The sequence below is a fragment of the Equus asinus genome, chromosome 13 (genome assembly GCF_041296235.1).
Source record: "Equus asinus isolate D_3611 breed Donkey chromosome 13, EquAss-T2T_v2, whole genome shotgun sequence".
NCBI classification, from domain to species: Eukaryota; Metazoa; Chordata; class Mammalia; order Perissodactyla; family Equidae; genus Equus; species Equus asinus.
In genome coordinates this window covers 38,953,178-38,974,730 of record NC_091802.1, presented here as the reverse complement: position 1 = coordinate 38,974,730, position 21,553 = coordinate 38,953,178, and the positions used below count along the sequence as shown (strand labels likewise).

The 21,553-nt window shown below is 48.0% G+C and overlaps 2 protein-coding genes and 4 non-coding genes across 6 annotated transcripts in view; 4 read left to right on the top strand and 2 right to left on the bottom strand.

Annotated features, from left to right (window-relative positions):
* LASP1 (LIM and SH3 protein 1) overlaps positions 1 to 3,854 on the bottom strand; it is a 40,716-nt gene extending 36,862 nt beyond the window's left edge. Inside the window, exon 1 of the mRNA XM_014833613.3 lies at positions 3,442 to 3,854. Coding sequence (XP_014689099.3) covers positions 3,442 to 3,510 — 69 coding nt within the window. The 5' untranslated portion in view covers positions 3,511 to 3,854. The remainder of the gene's footprint in view (positions 1 to 3,441) is intronic.
* A 548-nt stretch (positions 3,855 to 4,402) lies between these two features.
* Positions 4,403 to 4,474, top strand: TRNAC-GCA (transfer RNA cysteine (anticodon GCA)). Its single transcript has one exon. It is a non-coding gene; the product is annotated as a tRNA-Cys (tRNA).
* A 1,743-nt stretch (positions 4,475 to 6,217) lies between these two features.
* Positions 6,218 to 6,289, bottom strand: TRNAC-GCA (transfer RNA cysteine (anticodon GCA)). Its single transcript has one exon. It is a non-coding gene; the product is annotated as a tRNA-Cys (tRNA).
* A 3,897-nt stretch (positions 6,290 to 10,186) lies between these two features.
* TRNAC-GCA (transfer RNA cysteine (anticodon GCA)) lies at positions 10,187 to 10,258 on the top strand. The gene has a single exon. It is a non-coding gene; the product is annotated as a tRNA-Cys (tRNA).
* A 4,980-nt stretch (positions 10,259 to 15,238) lies between these two features.
* On the top strand, positions 15,239 to 20,032 carry RPL23 (ribosomal protein L23). Its single transcript, XM_014833858.3, has 5 exons — positions 15,239 to 15,338; positions 15,902 to 15,985; positions 16,286 to 16,414; positions 19,657 to 19,770; positions 19,897 to 20,032. Exons 1-5 carry the CDS (start codon positions 15,326 to 15,328, stop codon positions 19,977 to 19,979), a joined length of 423 nt encoding a protein of 140 aa, XP_014689344.1. The 5' UTR covers positions 15,239 to 15,325; the 3' UTR covers positions 19,980 to 20,032.
* Positions 16,016 to 16,149, top strand: LOC123276568 (small nucleolar RNA SNORA21). Its single transcript, XR_006513073.1, has one exon. It is a non-coding gene; the product is annotated as a small nucleolar RNA SNORA21 (small nucleolar RNA).
* Positions 20,033 to 21,553: the final 1,521 nt, after the last annotated feature.

Here is a 21,553-nt window from a genome sequence, read left to right as displayed (position 1 = left end):
CAGGGCCAGGAAGGGGCGGACCACTTGGGACACTCATGAGATAGTGTAAGTAAAAGTAGTTTTTGCAAACACACCAGGTAGAAGAGCGGAGCACAAAGAGCTTTAGATTTGAATTCCAGCTCTGGCTGAGAGAGGAATGAGCCACATGACCTGTCTGAGCCTCCGTCTATGGGGTTCATAATTTACAGGAGCAATCACATCTGTCTTGCGAGGCTGCCATGAAGACTGAGCCTGGCACATCGCCGTTAAGTAGTCGCTACTATGAATGGATGGTCGCAAGGTGATCGTGAGGTACTCAGCTTCGGCTAGGAAAATGGGACGTCCCAGCTGTCCCCTTTGTTGTGTCCAGCCCAGCCTCCTGCTACCTTGCTACCCACTGTGGGGCTGAGGTGGAAGGTGGCTCAGACACCCAGAGGCAGAGAGCCCTCCTAATGGGGGGTTCCAGGGGAAATGGTGGCCCACCAAGCCTCTGCCCTTCCCGAATGTCTCTACCTGTTTCAGGAGCCCGGGAAAGCAAGCCAGGGCAGGAGGCCACGGCAAGATTCTTGACAATACAGGTCCCCACATACAAATGCTTCCCAACAGGGTGTGGGACAAAATCTCACCTCTCTCAGAATGTAGAGGACATTTTGAGACAGCCTCTCTCCCCTCCCAAGGGCCCTGCAGCAGCTCTGCCGAGGGCCTGGCACAGAGTAGGTGCTCAATAAATATTTGCCGAATGAATGAGTGAATGAGGTCACCCTGTTTCTCCCCCAACTGCAATCCCAGAAGCCTGTGGGAAAGCAAATCTCGGCCTCCTTCCTCCAACTCTGTCATCAGCAATACATATTTATTCAGCATGCAGAGCACACTGGGTATTGCAGGTTGGGGGCAGGGTGGCCATCAGAGGTGACATGGCCTTTACCCACCTAAGCCTTTGGGAGATAAGGCCCAGGGAGGAGAAACGGCTAACACCAAGGACGTAGCTTGTGCTCTGGGTCACATGGTGAGCCGGCTACATGCCGTAGGGAAATCATAGTGAAATGGGTGAGGCTAATTTGACTCTCTCCTATTGTAAACGGGAAGCCTTGGGAAGCTGGTTAGCAGCCACACCTACGGGACTTAATGTCCCCCCCCCCCAAGTCTCAGTCCTCCAGGCACCAGGTCCCCAGTCCAAGTGCCTGTCCTTACCGCCTGGAGGAGGTTGGGACCAATAGTCTGATATCTGGATATTCCAAGCCTCCTGCTCAGTGCAGGGGTCAAGGTCTTCCCAGGGCCACCTCCTATAGAGAGAGCTCTATAAAGAAGGAGAAATCACCAACTCCCACTTCCCAGGGCAACCCCCCCTGAATGTCCTCTTCCAGCTAGGACAAGAGAACAGCTGGGGGGAGGGCACTTTGCAGGAGCCCTGCCCCCTTCCCCTCTGACATACGGCATCAAAGGTCCTTACAAGGGGAGCCAGGTGTGGGACTGGACAGAGTATCCCAGAGAGGTAGGGAGGGCACAGCCTATACCACACCCACTCCTGGGCACTTTGGAAGGCACTTTAGTGCACTGCCCCACCTCCAAGGAAGTGACATCACCCTACCCATATGACGGAGCGAATACCGAGGCCTAGAGCCATTCATAAAGCTAGCAGGAGCAGACCAGGAACTAGGACCAAGTCTTCCAACTCCCGGGCTAGCAATGCCTCCATCATATATTGTTTCTGCCTTATATGGATGAAAGTGCCCACAGCCTCTTCCCAACTCATGACTGCGGAGAAGGGGGGCACAGGGAACTCAAGACGCAGAGGCCGAAACCCCTACCACCAGAAAAGGGAAAAAAAACCTAGTGTGCAAGGACAGAGAGTCCTTCAGCTAGTGCCTCCAACTCAAGTTCTGCCCTCCAGAGGCTGGCACGGTCATTGGGAAGGTCAGCACCCACATCCCTTGTGCCCACAATATGGCTCTCCTCTCCTCCTGCCCAGCCAGGGCCAAGAGAAGCAGTGAAACAGCAGCAGCCCCATAAGCCCCCTTCCTCCAAGAGCAAGTTCAAATGGATTTCTGAACCTCAGAACACCACCCCCTCACCCTGACTCAGAGGCCAAAGGTCGCTAAGGAAGCTCCAACGCCCAGGGGGAGGGGAGAGACTAAAAGTATCCAATGAACTGTCCTTTCCCAAACAAAACCTGGCTCCGGGTGGGCAGTGAACCTGGTCTCAGGGCTCTGCACCCCTCTTCCATCCCATGGCCCCCACCCCTGCCAGTTCAGATGCAAAGGAGGGAATATTCGGACTTGGAGGCAGCTTTGGGAGGTAGGGGAAAGGTAGGACGAGGAGGGGGCAATCACAGAGGCCTCTCCTCCAGTATGGGGAGGAGGCGCAGAGAGGGGGCAGACTGGCCTTAGGATCTTAGGGAGCTTAAAAGAGGACTGGATCCTACCCCAAACTGCTGGAAACACCCAGTTCTAACTCTCCGCCCCCCTCCAAAAGTATAATGGCAACCAGATGAATGAGTCCAGCAGGGGAGGGGAGACGACGCTTAAGGGCCCCCAGGGGACACTGAATTTGCAGAAGGCCACCCTCCCCTTCCCCCCACACACCTCCTCCTTTGCTTGGCTTCCCCCGAACTCAGCCAACCCCACCCTGCATCGGGGAAACCTGCTTTGAAAAGTTAGCTCTTTGTTCTACAAGCCGGTCTCAGGCTCTGAGCACAATTTCAGGAGGTCTCTGGGAAGCGGCCCCCGCCCACCCTACTCCAGCACCCGACCCCGCCCCGCTCCGGCTGGGCGGCCCGGCACCGGGAGCTGGTTTCTAAACTGAGGTGGGGGCTGGGAAGCTCCGGAGGAGGTCTGCTGGTCCATTAACCGCTAAACCACCAAGGGGGCTGCAGGTCGTCCAAAAACAGGGGTCTCGCAGTGGGGCTCGGGTCCTTATCCGAAGCTCAATTCACCAGACGCAACGCTCGCCGAGTGATTAGCCCCCGCCTCGCAGTCTCCAGGCCAGGAAGCCGGGCCATTCGGGGGCACAGCAGACGGTTTCGCGGGGCCCCCCAGCCACTGCCCCGCCCCCCCGCCGCCCCGCGCTTCCGCCTACTTGGCGCTCGGCGCCGCGGGGAGAGGGAGCGGCCGTCTCCTCTCACTCTCCAGGCCCTAGGGAGCGGGACTGCCCCCCTAACCTTCCCCACCCCCCACCCCCAACCCCGGGGCCTGGCTTCCCTACTCCTCTTCCGTCCTCCGAACCCCGGGGCACAGAGCCTACTCTTCTCCAGTAGTGGCTGCCCGCCACGCATGGACTCCTCGCCTCGCCTCGGATCTCCTGGCTTCCACACTGGGGTCTCTCCTCATACCCCATGACACCGCCCTCCTTACTTCCTCCCGGGATCGCGGGAATGAGCAGCAGAGACCCGGCCCCTCTCTCCTCCCTCCATCTGGATCCCTGCTCAGAGATTGCAAAATCGCTTCTCCCGGTTCCGGGGCTCACCTTATCCAGACAGTTCACCTTCTCCGTGGGGTACACGATCTTGCCGCACCGGGCGCAGTTGGGGTTCATGGCTCCGGGAAAGGCTGGGGCGGGGACGCCCGAGCTCGCGCGCGTTCTTTCCCCGGAGCGAGCTGGCGAGAGACGGCCGCGCCTGCAGCTACACAGGCGGCGGCGACGGCGGCTGAAGCTAGGGAACTGGCCTCCGCCTCCGCCCTCCTTCCCCTAATAAACACAGTGGGGAGGAGGGGCTGCACCGGGGCGGGGACGCGCCGCAGGCGCGGGCAGGGGCGCGCGCGGCGAGGCGCGCTCCCCGGGCGACGTGTGGCTGCGCGGGGGCGGGTTCCGGGGAGGGCTGCGAGGCCGGGGTGCGCGCCTCGGGGGTGTCCGGAGGCCCGCTGCGCCCCTGCGCTCTCAAGCAGAAGGTGACTTGGAGAGGCGCGCCCGGAAGCCAGGCGCGGGCAGCCGGCTTTGCCCAGGGCCTTTCCCGTGCTGGAGGCGGCGCGAAGCCAGTCTAGCCGCACATCTGGGGCCCCCGGACTGCGGGAGGCGGCCAAACCCTACACACCCATCGAGGGTGGGGTTGGAACCCTCCAGAACGCCCAACCAGATTCACCAGATTCGAGGACTTTTCTTTGTACTCGTCGGTAACTGGCGTGAACCTGCGGACCAGACGGGAACCCCCTGCTCCGCCCCTCAGTTAGCTTCCCTTCCCCCCTCATCCTTTTCCACATTTGTAGGGCGGAACGGGTCCCTCCCGCGTGGACTCAGCGCCTCGCAGCCCGGGATAGTTCTTCTCCATCCCCCCCCCCCAAGCCCCCGCCGTGCAACTTCCCGAGGTTCCCCGGATCTGGGCGCCTTCTTTCCGCTTGGCCCCCTTGCCTCCTTCATTCCTTTCTCCTTAGCCTCAGTGTAACAGTGTCTTAACACCCAAAAGAGCCGTCTCCAGGCGCAGGAGCTGCGCGGGGGTATAGCTCAGTGGTAGAGCATTTGACTGCAGATCAAGAGGTCCCCGGTTCAAATCCGGGTGCCCCCTTGGTGGCTTTGCCTTTCTTCCGTAACCAGTATTTTAACATTGGGTCCTAGGTTAAAAGAAAACAGAAAGACAATTTTTTTCAAAATCCCTTCCTCGTTTTCCAACCTTAGCGGAAGCTTTCGATTTTGCTTTATACTCAGCAGACGGAGGAGGGGTGGGTACGTGCATAAATCATGTACAAAAGCTGCGCGTCGCCGTTACCTGCTCCAGAGGTGTCGGAATTTCCGCGGCCGCCGCCAGCAGCCTCAAATGTGTCAGGCAGTTCGAGGCGCCAGGTTCAGGGGACAAAATGACTCCCTCAAGTTGCCGTTCCGTTTCCAGTGGGGTTGGGTTTGAGTCAAGAGAGGGAAACCCACAGACACAACCTTTCTCCAACTTCAACTTTATTACCGGTGATACGGACTTGCTGTGTTCACCCTTCCCTATTGCTCATGACACAGGCAGAGTGAAAGCATTTCGAGAACGTTAAAATGGCCAAGGCACACCTATAAGCTCATTTTAATTGACAAAAATAAAGTTAGATGCTGATGCAAACTGATATAAACTAATGTAGTGGTTCTCAAACTTGAGCGTGCATCAGACTTACCTGGAGGGCTTGTTAATACACCCCCAGTTTCTGATTCTGTAGGCCTGGAGTGGGACCCCGAGAATATGCATTTCTAACAAGTTTCCAGGTGATGCTGATGCTGCTGGTCAGGGGACCATGCTTTGAGAACCACTGAACTAGTAATACAAGACCATGGAGTTTCATAACCTAAAGGTGGGGGAGTTATCTGTTGGCTGCGTGACAGTGTCACTGTAGAGCCAGAGGAAAACGATAAGTGTGAAGAGAGCAAAGGCATCCCCCTCTACTACGTTTTGCCCAAAAAAAGGAAAAAGAAAGGAGAAAGGGAGAGGCATGCTGCCTAGGTCAGGGGGCAGCTGCGATATTTTAAACCAGGAATCTGGTTGTGTCATCCCTCCGCCCCGGGGGAATACTCCAACGCATTCTTTCCCCCCCGGCTCCCATTACTGTGAGATGTATCTCGAGGCTGGACACGGAGATTGAGCAGAGCCGCTGTCTCGTGCAAAGCCCAGACCTGAGAAATAACCAGCTTTTCACTCCTTTCCTGCACGCCAGGCCTTAAACTTATACCTGTAGGTTTATCAGGCCAAAGCCCTGGCGTTGAGCTAATATAAAGAAAAAGAAAGCCATCCACTTTTCACCTTCGATCTTATGTCTCTGCTGTGTACTGTTAAACTTCGCGTCTACATAAACCTTCTGAACTTCTGTTCTCCTAGTCTTCCCCGTCAGAGTATGAACTAGGCAAAATAACATTCTCCCTCCCCGGCACTCCATTTTTACCCCCAAAGAAACTATAACATTAAATCGGTAGATCTCGAACATCTTGGAGGTAGGGTTACAGGAGTTCTGCACCTTCTTTCTACCTATTGGTACAGGTGGGCTTTTCACCAGGGTTGGGGTATACAGTTCAGACGCAGTCCAGTCATCCCAGTGCAAACTCTAGGGTGTTGCTCTCTACTTCTCCGGTACTAGGAACACTTGAGGGAGGAAAACCGGGCAGGGGGAAGAGCAAGAGGATCATCCAAGGAGTTTTGGGTTCAGAACTGGCAGACATCAGGGCTGTTTTGAGTTATACCTGAGTGGATCTTCCAGGGAGTTTTGGATTCGGAATCAATCTGCAGACATTCAGATTATTTTGGGTTCTGCCTAAACGGTTGTGGAAAACATAAAGGCAGATGAGGGGGCACCCGGATTTGAACCGGGGACCTCTTGATCTGCAGTCAAATGCTCTACCACTGAGCTATACCCCCTCTGCTGGTGAGCTTTTGATAAGCTCTTTTTATATCAGTCAAACTTTTCATACTAAAACTATTCAAAATCAGTCTTCTTGCTAAGTGATGCTGAATTTACTAATAAGGAGGAATAAAATAAAAAGACTAGCTGAAGAGATGGCATTTTGAAAGCATGTGAACTTGGATACCAATCTGCCTTTTCTAGGTTCAATTCTTTATCCAAAATCCCACCCATCTCTTTACCCAAAGAAGTCAGAGAACAACCTCTTACAAAACTGAATAGAGAATCCTTTCCTCTGGTCTCTCTAAAAAGAATACAAACACGAGCTAAAAAGACATCTCCACTGAGAGACCTTGCCTAGCTATACTCTCTACTGGTCCCTCTCTCTTTTTATGGAGCAACTACTATGTGCCCCACTCTAGGTGCAGAACATACTTTCAGCAGAAAGACACAAAGGTTCTCACTCTCACTGAGTTTAAAATCTAGTAGAGACAGACTAGAAACAAATGCACGAATGAATAAACAAGGAAATTCCCAGTCGAGAAGGGAAATGATTAGCAAAAACCCCAAGAGGATGTATTAGGAAGCTTCCAGGGGGCTATTTCAGGTTGGATAGCCATGGAGGATTTTTCTGTGCAGGTGACTTTAGAGTTAAGACCCGAATGACATGAAAGAGGCAGTCATTTGGCCATCTGTGGAGGGTGGGCATTCCAAGTAGAGGAAGCAGCTACTGCAAAGGCCCCACGGCCCAAGTGGCTGGAGGAAAGTGGACAAGGGGAGAGAGATTCAAGAGAGTTGGAGAAGTAGCCAGGGCTGCAGAGGGCCTTGTAGGCCAAGGTAGGGGGGTTGGATTTTATTCCAAATGAATGAAAAGCCAGACATTGGACAGTTTTGAGCAGAGGGATTTGAAATCATCACCCACACTGCTGTGGGGAAGATTCACAGGGAGTCAAGAATACATACATACAATGGAATATTATTCAGCCTTAAAAAAAGAAAATCTTGCAATATGCAACAACATGGAATATTATGCTAAGTGAAATAAGCCAATCATAGAAGGGCAAATACCGTATGATTCCACTTAGATGAGGTATCTAAAGCAAACTCATAGAAACAGAGAGTAGAATGGTGGCTGCCAAGGATGAGGAGAGAGAAATGGGGAGTTGCTAATCAATGGGTATAAAGTTTCAGTTATGCAAGATGAATAAGTTCTAGAGATCTGCTATACAACATTGTGCCTATGTTGACAATATTGTATTGTACACTTAAAAATCTGTTAAGAGGGTAGATCTCATGTTGTGCTCTTTTTTTTTAAAAGACTGGCACCTGAGCTAACAACTGTTGCCAATCTTTTTTTTTTTTTTCTGCTTCTTCTCCCCAAATCCCCCCGTTCATAGGTGTATATTTTAGTTGTGAGTCCTTCTAGTTGTGGCATGTGGGATGCTGCCTCAGCATGGCCTGACGAGTGGTGCCATGTCCGTGCCCAGGATCCGAACCAGCAAAACCCTGGGCCACCGAACCCTGGGCCACCAAACCAGTGCGCATGAACTTAACCACTCAGCCACAGGGCCAGCCCCTCATGTTGTGTTCTTACCGCAATAAAAGAAAAAAAAGCGTGGACAGAGAGAGACAGGTTAGGATTCTATGGCAGTAGTGCAGGTGAGAGATGGCGGTGATGTCTTAAACTACAGTGGTATATTAGTTTTCTATTGCTGCTGTAACAAATTACTACAAATTTATTTGCTTAAAACAACATAATGTATTTCTTACAGTTCTGAAGTTCAGAATTCCAAAATCAATCTCACTGGGCTAAAATCAAGGTGTTGGCATGCCTGCATTCCTTCTGGAGGTGTTAGGAGAGAATCAGTTTCCTTGACTTTTGTAGCTTCTAGAGGCTGCCTGCATTTCTTGGCTCACGGCCCCTTCCTCCATCTTCAAAGCCAGGGTAGCATCTCCTCACCCTCTGATCTCTGCTTCCATCCTTACATCTTCTATCTCTGACTCTGATCCTGCTGCCTCCCTCTTATAAGGACCTGTAATTACATTGAACTCATCCAGATAATTCAGGATAAGCTTCCCAACTCAAGATCCTTAACTTAATGACATCCGCAAAGTCCCTTTTATCATGTAAGGTAACATATTCACAAAGGGATTGGGATGTGGATGCATCTGGAAGGCCATTATTTAGCCTACAGTGGAAACAGCAGAGCTGGAGAGGAGTGCACGTGTCCAGATTGACAGAGGCCGGGAGCCATGTGCTTCCTGTGTGCTGGATGGCTCAAGGAAGGTGAGAGAAAGAACCAAGAAGGACTCTTATTTTTTGTCTTCACTATCTGAGTGGATGGTGGTGTGGTTTCCTAAGATAAAGAACACTGAGAAAGGAGTAAGTTTAGAAAAAAAGATCGAGTTTCTTTTTAAAACTCTTAGAAAGTAATAAAGTACAGCCCCCTATCCTCATGGACTTCACATTCTAGTACGGGGTCAACCTGTTAAGTTTAAGGTGCTCCACAGACTTTTAAGAGGAGATGTTAAAAAGGCACTTGGAGATCCAGTTAATTCTGGAGTTCCGGGAGAGTTTAGGGTTGGAAATATAATTTTGGGAGTTGTCCATGTATAGCTGGTAATTGATGGAGATAGTCGATCCAAGCTAGATTTGGCTCATACCAGCTTGTGAGAACTGATGGTTAAATTTTCAGGAATTTTTAAAGCCAGTTGATTTCATTTTGGTAGTTTGAAATTGGCAAGTGGGAGTATTTGTACCGTGGGAATTGGCTACAAACCAGGTCCCCTGGAACTAGTTGTTAGCCATTTACCAGTGCACCACTGCTTCTGACTGATTCTGATTTTCTTCAAAAAGGAAGAGGCCAGCTCTTCAGCTAAGAGAGTGAGGAGGAGAGGTAAGGTGTGGGAGGTTTGAGATAGGAGAAAGTGGTGAAATAATCCTTTTGGAGAGTGAGAAAGTGAACCTAGTCAGCCAATGGTGTAGGAGTACTAGACAGAGAGCCTGTTTGACATTGTGGAGTGACTCAGACTTGTGAGCTCTTCTCCAACAACATTCACCTGCTTGGGTGCAGGCCTGGTGTAATGCGATAGTTGAATTTAATTAGGATTGTGGTTTGGCTGGCAAGTACAACCTACGGCTTACAGTGAACCAGAAACTGTGCTAACTACCGCGGGGAGTACAAAAAGGAATGCAATATGATCCCTGCCCTCAAGGAACTTACAGTCTAGTTAGAGAAACAAGATAGAAACTCCAAAGGGAAAAATAACTGACAGCGGAGAAAGCAAAAGAACAGAGTAGCAGAACTGTGGAGATAGGTAGTTGATAATGAGAGAAATGAAGTCACAGACTGTCTTAAAAATTAGTAGTGAGAAAGAAGAAATGGACAAGTGATCACAGCTAAAGGAAGGATTTTCCAATCTAGGGGAAACCTGTTGATGTTTGAAGGAGCCAGGGGAGAGGAAGTGACTGAAGATGCTGGAGAGAATGGAGACAATGGGGGCACATCTAGTACAGGAGCAGAGAGGGTCTTGGGAAGGACAAGGGAAGCAACTCCTCTCATGCGCAAAGCCTCAGGCTGCGGATTCAGTGCTGCTCAGGTTGCAGGCAGGGAGGATGGAAATCAGACAAAGAATTCCCAGGTGCTAGAGGCAGAAAAGGCTGTTGTTGATGGAAGAGAGGAATCCCACCGCATACCCCCACAGGACTTCAAGCCTGGGTCAGTATGGATGTCGCCCTTCTTTCCCATCACTTGGGTCTGAATCGCCTCTGTAATCCTCTTTTCGTTCTTTAGTATCTCCTTCAGGAAACCTGAAACAGCTGATCAGAAATAACAAACCACTGTTAATCACCAGAGGCAATGGCTGGTCAGTAAATACTACAATTAAGCTGTAATCTCTTTCTTTCCAGCAGAGGGGGTATAGCTCAGGGGTAGAGCATTTGACTGCAGATCAAGAGGTCCCCGGTTCAAATCCGGGTGCCCCCTGGTGTCTTCACTTTTAAGCCATAACACCCTCAAGATGGTCCGAAAGAAAAGCAGTAACTGAGTAGTAAGTAACCCTGTCCATTCTCCAGTGTGTCCCGGGAATACAGAAAGCAATCAAGTACAGCGTCATGAATCTCACCTTCTAATACTGAAGGCGAATTGAATAGAGAGGAATTACTGTACAATATGGTATCTGCAACATTTCTGGTGTCCTGTACATCTGTGTGGTTCTCAAAGTGGGGTCTGGCTATTGTTGGATGTCTCTGAGACTCTTACTAGCAAGAACAATGAAGTTAATAATATTACATTATTTCATTTCACTTTTGTTCTTTCATAAGTATAAAGTGGAGCTTTCCAGAGGCTATATGATGTGTGACATCACAACAGATTAAATGTGGAAACATGAAAATCCAGCTGTCTTTCGTTAAGCCAGATATCAAAGGGATTTCCAAAAGAATGTAAAGCAAAGCCACTCTTCTCATTCAATTATTTTTGTTTGGAAAAATGTAGTTATTTTCCATTTTAAAATGCTATGTATTTTAACAGGTAATGGGCTTATTATCTTAAATGAATTAATAAATACTTTAACATTTCACAATTTAAATTTCTAATCCAGTCAATGTCAATAGATACAACCTATATAAGCAAAAATTCTTTGAGGTCCTCAATAATTTAAGAATGTAAAGGGATCTTCAGATGAAATATATTTGGGAATCACTGTTCTAAGTAAAGAGGTGGCTAGGGGGAGAGCATGTTGGGGTTGTGAAATGACATACGGAAGAGATGACATTTGAGCAGAGTTTTGAAGGACATGTAGTGGATAACGCAAGAGAGAGTCCTGAAATCCTAAGCAGTTTGGTGTTGCTGGAGCGTGAAGTGTAAGAGGCAAGGTGATGGGAGATGAGACCAGGGAGAAGGTAAGCCATTTCAGGAAGAGACTCCAATGCTGTTCTAAGGAGCTTGGGCTTTATCCTGTAAGCACTAGAAGGTCGTTTCCCAGACCTTTGGTTTTCATGAACCCTTGAAATTACGCAACAACAACAACAACAAAAAATGGTGGCATTGGGAGGGTGGAAAGCCAATATAGGATTAAAAGCAACATTTTAAATTTTTTTTTGAGGAAGATTAGCCCTGAGCTAACATCTGCTGCCAATCCTCCTCTTTTTGCTGAGGAAGACTGGCCCTGAGCTAACATCTGTGCCCATCTTCCTCTACTTTCTATGTGGGACGCCTACCACAGCATGGCTTGCCAAGCAGTGCCATGTCCACAGCCGGGATCCGAACCGGCAGACCGTGGGACGCTGAAGCAGAACGTGCGAACTCAACCGCTGCACCACCAGGCCGGCCCCAAAAGGAACATTCTTAACACCAAAAAAGTTGAAAGAAGATAATTCCAGAATAATAGGCAGTCCTTTAAATTAAGCAAATGTAGCTTTATAAGAAACACTATATTTTCCAAATATTTCTAATTTTGCCATAGATGAATGAAAACTTCTTCATGCAAGGATGCTGACATATGGAGACGACTGAGGTCAACTTCTTCGTTTGTTCAGCAATCAATCAACATGTATTTATTGAGCCAGGCCCTATGATAAGTGCTGAGGATATACTACTGAACAAAAAGGACACGGACCCAGCCCTTATGCAGCTTATAGACTAGTTACAGATGAGTTGGGGCGGGGAGGGGAGGGGGGAGGTCATTCAACAAATAATCATCAAATATATATCTAGGAGTTGTAATAAATAGTATGAAGACGGGCCGGCCCAGGTGGCCTAGTAGCTAAGATCAGCGTGCTCCGCTTCAGCAGGCAGGGTTCAGTTCCCAGGCGCAGACCTACACCACTCGTTTGTCAGTGGCCATGCTGCAGCGGTGGCTCACATACAAAAAAAGAAAGAAAGAAAGAAAGAAAATGGGCCGGTCCAGTGGTGCAGCAGTTAAGTTCGCACATTCTGCTTCTCTGAGGCCTGAGGTTCGACGGTCCAGATCCTGGGTGCGGACATGGCACCGCTCAGCAAAAGCCATGCTGTGGTAGGCGTCCCATGTATAAAGTAGAGGAAGATGGGCATGGATGTTAGCTCCGGGCCAGTCTTCCTCAGCAAAAAGAGGAGGATTGGCAGTAGTTAGCTCAGGGCTAATCTTCCTCAAAAAAAAAAAGAGGAAGATTGGCAACAGATGTTAGCTCAGGGTGACTCTTCGCAAGAAAAAAATAATAGTATGAAGGAAAAATACAGCATGTTAAGAGAACTTATAAGAAGGGTATCTGACCTAGTATGGGGGTCAGGGCAGATTTCGCTAAGAAAGAGACATTTAAGCTGAGATCTGAAAAATCAATAGACATGAAATACATGATGAGAGTAGGCAGGGTAGCATATTCCAAGAATGTGTGAAGCCTCTGGGTATTCAGGAACATGTCCAGTATCTAGGACTAAAAAACCAAGCCTGCAGAGCAAGAGAGAGCATGGTGCAAGATGAGGTTGACAAGGCAAGATGATGCCAGATCAGCAGTTAGTAGGAAATGATATGGATTTTAACTTTGGTTCTGAGAACAACAGAATTTTTTGGAGGATTTTCAGGAGAGTGACATCCTAATGTTTATATTTCTCAAAAATTATTCCTGGCCATTGTATGAAGAGTGAGTGGAAGGAGTGAGGAGAAATAGAGGCCAGAGGCCAATAGGAGCCTTCAGAAGTAGTTTAGGCAAGAGATGGAGGTGGCTTGGACCAGAATGGTAGCAGAGGAGATGGAGAGAAGTGGATAGACTTGAGAAACATGTAGCAGGCAGACTGAAAAGAACTTGAAAAGGAGTCTCAGATGGACACCTGGATAGATGATGATTCCATTTATCAAGAGAGACAAATCTGGAAAAGAAATCATACGTTCAGAAACGTGTGGAATTTGTTTGAGAAGTGGAAAGAGAAACTGGTAGCCAGAGAAGCTGGCAGAATGAAGTCAAGGCATTTTAAGAGTGATAGGAGAGATTTATAAATTTATAGACTTTTTTTTTTGAGGAAGATTAGCCCTGAGCTAACTGCTGCCAATCCTCCTCTACTTTATATGTGGGATGCCTGCCATAGCAAGCGGTGTCATGTACCGCACCGGGATCCGAACCGGCGAACCCTGGGCCACCGAAGCAGAATGTGTGAACTTAACCACTGAGCCACCAGGCCGACCCCTAAATTTATAAACCTCTTAATGTTGAAGAGCCCCAGAGCTTCGTCCATGGTTTTCTTTATCTACCCTTACTTCTTTGTGATCTCATCCACTATCATGGCTTTAAATATACTTATTGCTGACAACTCCCAGATTTATATCTCCTTCTCTCCAGAACTCCAGGCTTACATGTCCAACTTGCTATTTGAATCTCTTGTCTGACAACTAACTCAACGTGTCCAATACTGAACTCCTACTCTTACCCCCCAACCTGTTCCATAGCTTTCCCCATCTCGGTTGATGGCAGTACCATCTTCCACTTGCCCAGACCTAAAGCCTTGGAGACATCTTGACTCCTCTCTTTCTTTCACACCCCACATTTTTTTGGCTCTACCTCCAAAACACATCCAGAACCTGACCACATCACATTACCTCTACTGCTATCACTCTAATCCAAACCACCATCATTTCTCTTCTGGGTTTTTTGCTGATTTTTTTTTTTTTTTTTTTGCAGGGGAAGATTCACCCTAAGCTAACATCTGTTGCCAATCCTCCTCCCTTTTCTTCCTTTTTCCTCACCAAAGCCCCAGTACATAGTTGTAAGTTTTTCTGGTTCTTGTACGTGAGCTGCTGCCACTGCACGACTACTGACAGACGAGTGATGTGGTTCCACACTGGGAACTGAACCCAGGCCACCTAAGCAGAGTGCATGGAACTTTAACCCCTGGGCCATCAGGGCTGGTTCTCTTCTGGGTTTCTGCAAGAGCTTCCTGACAGATCTCCTTACTTGCATCTGTGTCCTCTCCCAGTCTAGTCTCAACTAGAGTGATCCTTCTGACATAGTAGTCAGATCATGTCCCTCCTCTGCTCGAAACTGGCAATTGTTCCCCATTTCAGCCCATAAATGCTGAATTCCATAGTGGTGTACAAAACCCTACACGATCTGGCTCCTCTTCCCTGGACATTCCTATTCCTAACTCCTTCACCTTAAAGTCTCTGCTCTAATGTCAGCTTCTTCCATGAAGCCCACACTGAACATTCTATTTTAAATTGCAATCTGCCCCTCCTCCCACTTCCTGATGCCTGTTACCTTGTTCTACTTTTATTTTTTCATACTGCTTATCACCATCTAACATACTATACACCATAATTATATCTATTGTTTAGTGTCTAATATCCACCTTCACCACCACCCCAGCAGAATGTAAGCTCCATAAGGGCAAGAATGTCTACCTGTTTTGTTCCCTGATGAAGTCTCACGTATGCCCAGGACATCTGGCATCAAGTAAGCGCTCAATAAATATCTGAATGAACATATCGACAGAAGGAAAGAAGCCAGAAGAATGGGGGAGGTTGAAGCTGTGAAAACGGGTCATTAATAAAGCAAGACATCTAAAATACAGATGGATATGAGATCAAGCACACATCTATGGAATTATCTCTGGCGCTAGATTGGAACTTCTCGATTACATGACATCCTAAGGAAACCGTTTAGACCTCTTTCTCCCTCGGCCATCCACGCCCTGTGTTCTCTGGAAGCCTCTACACAACACAGACCGTTTTAATCATTTCCGAACCTCTAGTGTCCTGCGAAGTCCCCGCCACATACTAAGTGCTCAAACAAGTTGTTGGGCAAATTAACAAACCAATGTTTCTGTGTCCCCAACTACTTTCGAGCTCGTAAAGACAAGACACGCTGTCATCCGCTTTTGCAGCCACCAAGCCCTCGCCCTCCCACTTGGCAGCGAGAGCTCAAGCCGATGTCCACGACTTACTGCGTAATAAGACAGCGACCTCCGCTGAGAGGCGCCTGGAGCGAGCTCCGGGTCACGTGATGAGAGTGGGCGGGGCGTCAAAAGTTCATATCCCAGCGTCCTTTGTACCTGCTTCCTTTCTGTCCTTTTTCGGCTTTCAAAATGTCGAAGCGAGGTGAGCTTTTCGGTCTGGGGGAATCCTTCGCCATCTGTCGCGAGGTGGCTGCTAGCCTCGCGGGGAGTGGCAGCCATAGGCAGCTGGGGTGCTTTGCTCTCCTCTAGGCCGGAGAGGGAGAGGAGGGGCACCGCGAGAGCACTGGACGGGGCCCCGAAAGTGGCGGGGGTGCCTGGAGAGTTGAGCTGGCAGGATGCGGACGTGATTGTAGACCGAGCTCCGCGGGATCGCTCCGCGCCAGCGCCGCAGTGATGGGGTTGAAGTTGGACTGGCTTAGGCCGCAGAGCGGGCGACGTGTGTGGTCTGCCGCCTTGCAGGGAGAACTACGTGGTGCAAAAGTTGGAGCGAGGATTGAGTCTTCCGGGCCCCTTAGTCTCCACGTAAGGGTGGTGATAGGACTTGGCTGTTTGGCAGGAGAACTGGGCGGCACATGGGGAGGGAGTGGAGTCCTAGAGACAGCGAATGTATACCGTTTCCCAAAGCATGGGCGGATGAACTCAGAGCTTGAGAGTGTGAAGGCAACTCGCAACCATGACCCCTCCTGTCTCCCTTCCTCCCCACAGGACGTGGTGGGTCCTCCGGTGCGAAATTCCGGATTTCCCTGGGTCTCCCGGTAGGAGCCGTGATCAACTGCGCTGACAACACAGGTGAGACCTACGGCCGCGCCCTGCCGACCCCCCCTTTTAAAAGCACTCGGTGGGCCTTGGCTGATGACCCACTGAGCCGTCAAGAAGGGGCAGAGGAAAACACCGCTTTTGGGTGAAGCGGCAGCGTGTGGTGTTGTTTCGCTTCAATCGGCGGTGTGACAGCGTGTTCCACCGTGGGACTCACTGGTTGCGAGTGTGAGCGGAGTGGCTTTGGAAGTGGGGGGGGGGGGGAATGCTCCACCGGCAGAACTGCCGGATAGGCCCTCAAGAAAGTTCGTTTTTGTTTACATCCTTCTCTAGGAGCTAAAAATCTGTATATCATCTCTGTGAAGGGGATCAAGGGACGCCTGAACAGACTGCCTGCTGCGGGTGTGGGTGACATGGTGATGGCCACGGTCAAGAAAGGCAAACCAGAGCTCAGAAAGAAGGGTGAGTAGAGGGACCGAGTTTTTGTTATCGCCTGGTGGACAGTTGAAGGACTTCTTCATTGGAAAATGGAACAACGATTTTACCATTCTCAAAGCCTCTTACAGCTTTATATCCTTTGAGAGGCAGCGGGACAGAAACACGTGCAGTTGAAGTTCTGCTCTTGCTGTCTCAGAGACCGTTCTCTCACTGCCTGATCTTAACTGTGTTCGTCTTGCCTTCTTACTCTTTAAGTGTAATTGCCACACTGTGGCCATGGCCCAGCTTTCAAAAATGTAAATCTTGTCTCTTCTCTACTTAAGTTCTTCACTGGGTTCCAGTGTAAGCTGGCGGCTTTGCATATCCCTGCCATTTCCCCCAGCAAGTTCAGCAGGTAGTTATAGACCACCTCAGGTACCTAGAGAAGCAAAAGCCCTGTCCTGGAATTTACAGTTCACCCTAACGGCGCCCTCCCCAGCTCTCTACTCGTTTCAGTTGTTGGTATCTCGCTCTCACCTATACCCCTTTTTTTGTGCCTCAGATCCTTTGTGCATCCTATGCCACCTGCCTGGAAGACTCCGATCCAGTCTTCTTCAGCTCACTTGCTGACACCCTCCCTCCCCACCCCTCAAAGAAATCCTTAATGTGGGTGGTAATTTTTGTGTGCATAACATTTACCTAAGTTTTGTAAGAGCAGGTAACTGGCTTTAGTTCATTGCTGATTTCCTTGGCTACAAAAGAACATGGTGGTACTTAGTAAATGTATTTTTTTCATAGGTGGTTTAGAGCTCAACCAGGTGAGATCATAGCTTTAAGACTTATGTCACCAAGGTTCCTTTTCTGGAACTACTAATTTGAAAGGGAATAATGATACTTGAATACTTTCTCAGGCGGCTGTGAGATTCAGGTGATGAGCATGTAGAGCGTCTGGCCTATTAACTAGTGCAGAGTTAGAGGTGATATTTTTCATGCTTTACGGCAGGTTCTTTTTATAGAAGAGATTAATTCAAGATCGTACTTGTCAAAAGTTTGGCATAGGTACTTCCAAATCTCTTCTGATGGAATCTAAAACAGGGAGGTGCTCATTGCTTAATTGTGGGCTGCCCCCCAAAAGTTTCCCCACTAGGTATATGAATTAAAAGGGGAGGCCTCGGGGCACTTCTGACTTGTGTCCTTGCTGGCTTTAGAGCTGCTGATACTCAGTGCACTTGAACTTTTCAGCTCCTGAACTTACTCCTGTGCCTGCTTAGTGTTGTTCTTCCTGAGAAGTCCTCGCCTTTCCTTGATGTACAGTGCAAATGTAGCAGGGCTCAGCCACGTATATCAGTTACTCTTGTAGGCCTGCGTCTGCCGCCCGTCGCCCCACTACCCAGTTTTTAGCCTGTTGGTCAGAAGTCTGACTGTGTTCACCTTTAATATCCACTTGAGGACTTGGTGGGCAAGGAGTAAGTAGCATTGTGGTTAAGCATTGATGAATCAATGTGTAGATTGGGGTCAGCATGCAGTGGACAGGCTCCCCTCTTAGAACGCTTGCTGGGTCTGATCTGTGGCCTCGGGAGCCGTCAGGGAAGGGCAGAGCAGTCCGCCATCACTGTGGGTGAGATGGCAGCAGGATGTGCTGTCTGTCTCAAATCAGTGTGGGACAGACCAGAGAACACTGATGATTTTAGAAATAGTTGTGAGTTTCCATCTCTGTGTCTTCTTTGGTCCTTGTTTCTGCGAAGTGAATACATCCCTTTACCTTAGACATATATAACTTACAGAGATGTAGAAAGGGACAGAATCGGAAGTCCAGAGACCTGGATTTGTGTGGCCTTCTTTATCCACTAGATTCATTTGTGAGAATTTAAATGGTTCTAAGTAGATGAGTGTCCAACAGAGGAGGCACTCATGAATGTTAGTTACCTGTGTCTTAGTGTGTATCCCGTTGTTAAAAACTTGATCAGAGGCTGTCTGTGTATGTAGATACATAATACTTGCCTCAAGCATAGCCAGGATCCCTGTCCTTATGAAAAATCCTGTATTTCCATGGTCTGATTTTGAATGTAGACATATAACTTAGCCCTGTTTTAAAAGAGGAAAACTTGAACTCCAGAAGATTAAGTAATTTGTTCGAGGTTTCCAGGTTAGTCAGTCAAGATTTCCATCCAGGTGTGTCTGGCTCTAGTTCTTTCAAGTGCAGTGGATGCTTTGTCTTGAAGGTCTGGGAAACTTCCCTTCAGTGCAGGTAGGTTTTAAAAAGTTACTTATGACCCTAGAAAACAGTTCTTCAGAAATTAAACATAAGGGTTAATTACTGAAGAAATGCAAGTTGAATTTCAGTTACCCAACTCTCAGACCTCCAAAAGATGATCATTGTTAATATTTTGTTGTATGTCCTTTTTTCCTGACTTCTCTGCAAAAAATTAGCTTCTAAACTTTCCTCTGTCAATGGGACCATTATGTTCCCATAACCAGTTCTTGCTTTACAGATGATTATCTTACGAACAAAAAATTGCAGGTGTACATAGCCATTAAATGATTCTGTTCTGTGCATGTGCCATGACATTATTTAGGTTAATTCCAAGTTTTTGCTCTGTTAAAACAACCTATGCCCTGCAGTTAGAAAGGCATTTGAGATAGGGTAGAGTGTATGGCCGAGATCCTGGGCATACTCATGAAGTTCAATGAGTGTGTATGCACATGTGCTCGCTAGCAATGGCAAGCTTCCTTTGGGTAAATTGGTGTGTAAACGAGTTTACATTTGTAAAACCTGACACATGGTACACATTTAATTCCAACAAATTCTTCAAAGCAGTAGTTTTTAGATCGAGGTATGTACTTTCTTGGAGATTTTGATATCTACTGGGCTGGAATATTGCCTAATGAGGAGTTAATGCTTGGTCTCTCCACTCATTCAGTCTGGGGGTGGGGTCCCATTCCCGGTTCTGTGATTAGGATCTTAACAGTGCCCACCTGTTGGATGAAGTGGGGAAGAGTATAGAAAGTGCTTGGCCAGGTTTCTGCTGGTGTGTTGCTAATTGTCCTCCCAAAAGAGTGCAAACTTACACTTGCAAGGAACTGCAGGTAGTTTTGACTTGGAGTAAGGTCTTTACTTAAGGGATGATTGGTGTTTCCACTGTCTCTCACACTTGGTGTTAGGAAATGCAAAACTAATGATGCGTATACATTATGTCCGAAGGGACGATGTTTGGGGAACTACGAGGTGTGAACTGCTTTTTTCCGGTGGCACAGGTTAATGACTGCTGTTCTTTTTTCCCTCTTAGTACATCCAGCAGTGGTAATTCGACAACGAAAGTCATACCGGAGAAAAGATGGCGTATTTCTTTATTTTGAAGATAACGCAGGGGTCATAGTAAATAATAAAGGAGAGATGAAAGGTAAGGAGGGCTCCTTGTTGTCCCTCAGGTCTTTAAGATTGCAGGATGACTTAGCTCTTGGGTCTAGGAATGCGAGCAAAGGACCCTCTAATCTTATCGATCACTTCGTTCTTTTTTTTTATCCAGGTTCTGCCATCACAGGACCAGTTGCAAAGGAGTGTGCAGACTTGTGGCCCAGGATTGCATCCAATGCTGGCAGCATTGCATGATTCTCCCATGTATTTGTAAGGGAAAAAAACCATTAAAAGTTATGTGCTCCCAATGCTTGCCTTCCTTTTCATTTCCACATGTCACTCTTACTGACACTACCTAACCCTTGTCTCCTTTGTAAAATGAAACTACTCAGCGCACACTTTCTGTGGGCATGTGTAAAAAAGAGAAACACAGTCCTTGCACTTTTGTGAGTGCCCAGAACTTCTGGGACTTTCCATTTCTGCTATAAAAACTTCAGTTATTTGGGCTTGGAATCCTTAAAACAAATTGCAGGGAATGGATGCTGCTTAATGACAGGTAACTGCTCTGCCATTAGGTATTTGAGATAAGGTAGAGTGTATGGTCAGATCCTGGACACACTCGTGGATTCAAAGAGTGATGTGAGGGGGACCAGGTACACGTGTGTATGTGCACACTTTTACAGTTTTCTTTGAGTAAATTGGTGTGTAAATGAGTTTATATTTGTAAAATCTAATGTGGTAATTGCCATGTAAATTTGCTCTCATGGAAGATGATTAAGTTGCTAATAGTATCTGCAGGTTTTTTGCTATCAAAATGTTGTGACAAGATGGCCATATAACATATCTCACAAACCCTAGTTTGAGAATACTAAGAGATGATATAATTATGCCAGCACAACAGGTGTGAACCCTGGCAAATTCTGCCTTAAGAGATGAACATTGCAGCTTCTTTCCCCCGAACTGTAAGAGTGACATTCAGGGTCTGGGAAAAATGAGTACTCAGCTGGTTTGGGTCAATAGTCTGGTGTAAAGATGTTAGAGCAGGCTTTTTAGACTAAAGTTTGTGTTCATATGTCTAGTATCTGAAAATACTCGGCCTTCAGTGTTATCTGTAAGTTGAGTATAATGCAAGGCTGAAGATTAGAGTGTACACGAAGACCAGCACATAGTTGCTTGGTGAGATGAGTTCTTTTTGTCCTTCAGGGTTTGGAATGGAATATACCAGAACTAGAGAGCAGAGTGCTTCTCAACCTGAGGAGTTAAATGTGTTCAGGCTATTGTTGGTGCCTCTAGTCACTTCTGACTTCTAGTCACCTTGTGTACAGCAGAGTTGAACCCTATCTGGTCTTTTTTGCACCCTTTTCTCACTTGCTGGTGCAGTATCAGACTGCTATTCATAGGGTTTTCATGGCTAGTTTTTTCTTTCACAAGTGTGTGGCCAGGTCTTGCCTCGTCTTGTCTGTAACCTCTGTTGAAACCTGTCCACCCTGCTGGTGTTTGAAATACCAGTGGCATAACAGAATCGCAGAAACATGAGCTATCACAGAATGACAGCTGGCAGGAAGGTTCCTTGACCTGGAAAGGAACCTGGGTTGTGGTGGTGAGAGTGCTGAATCTTTTTTTTTTTTTTTTTTTTGCTGAGGAAGATTCATCCTGAGGTAACATCTGTTGCCAATCTAGTTTTTATATGGGTCACCACCACAGCATGACTGTCAAGTGGTATAGTCCACACCTGGGATCTGAACCCATGAACCCATGCTGCCCAAGTGGAGCTGCAGGGCCGGCCCCAAGAGTGCCAAATCTTAACCACTAGACCACCAGGGCTGGCT

Coding starts and splice junctions, on each gene's coding strand:
- RPL23 (XM_014833858.3), top strand. Junction 15,986..16,285: donor CAACTGCGCTGACAACACAG/GTGAGACCTACG, acceptor ATCCTTCTCTAG/GAGCTAAAAATCTGTATATC. Junction 16,415..19,656: donor ACCAGAGCTCAGAAAGAAGG/GTGAGTAGAGGG, acceptor TTTCCCTCTTAG/TACATCCAGCAGTGGTAATT.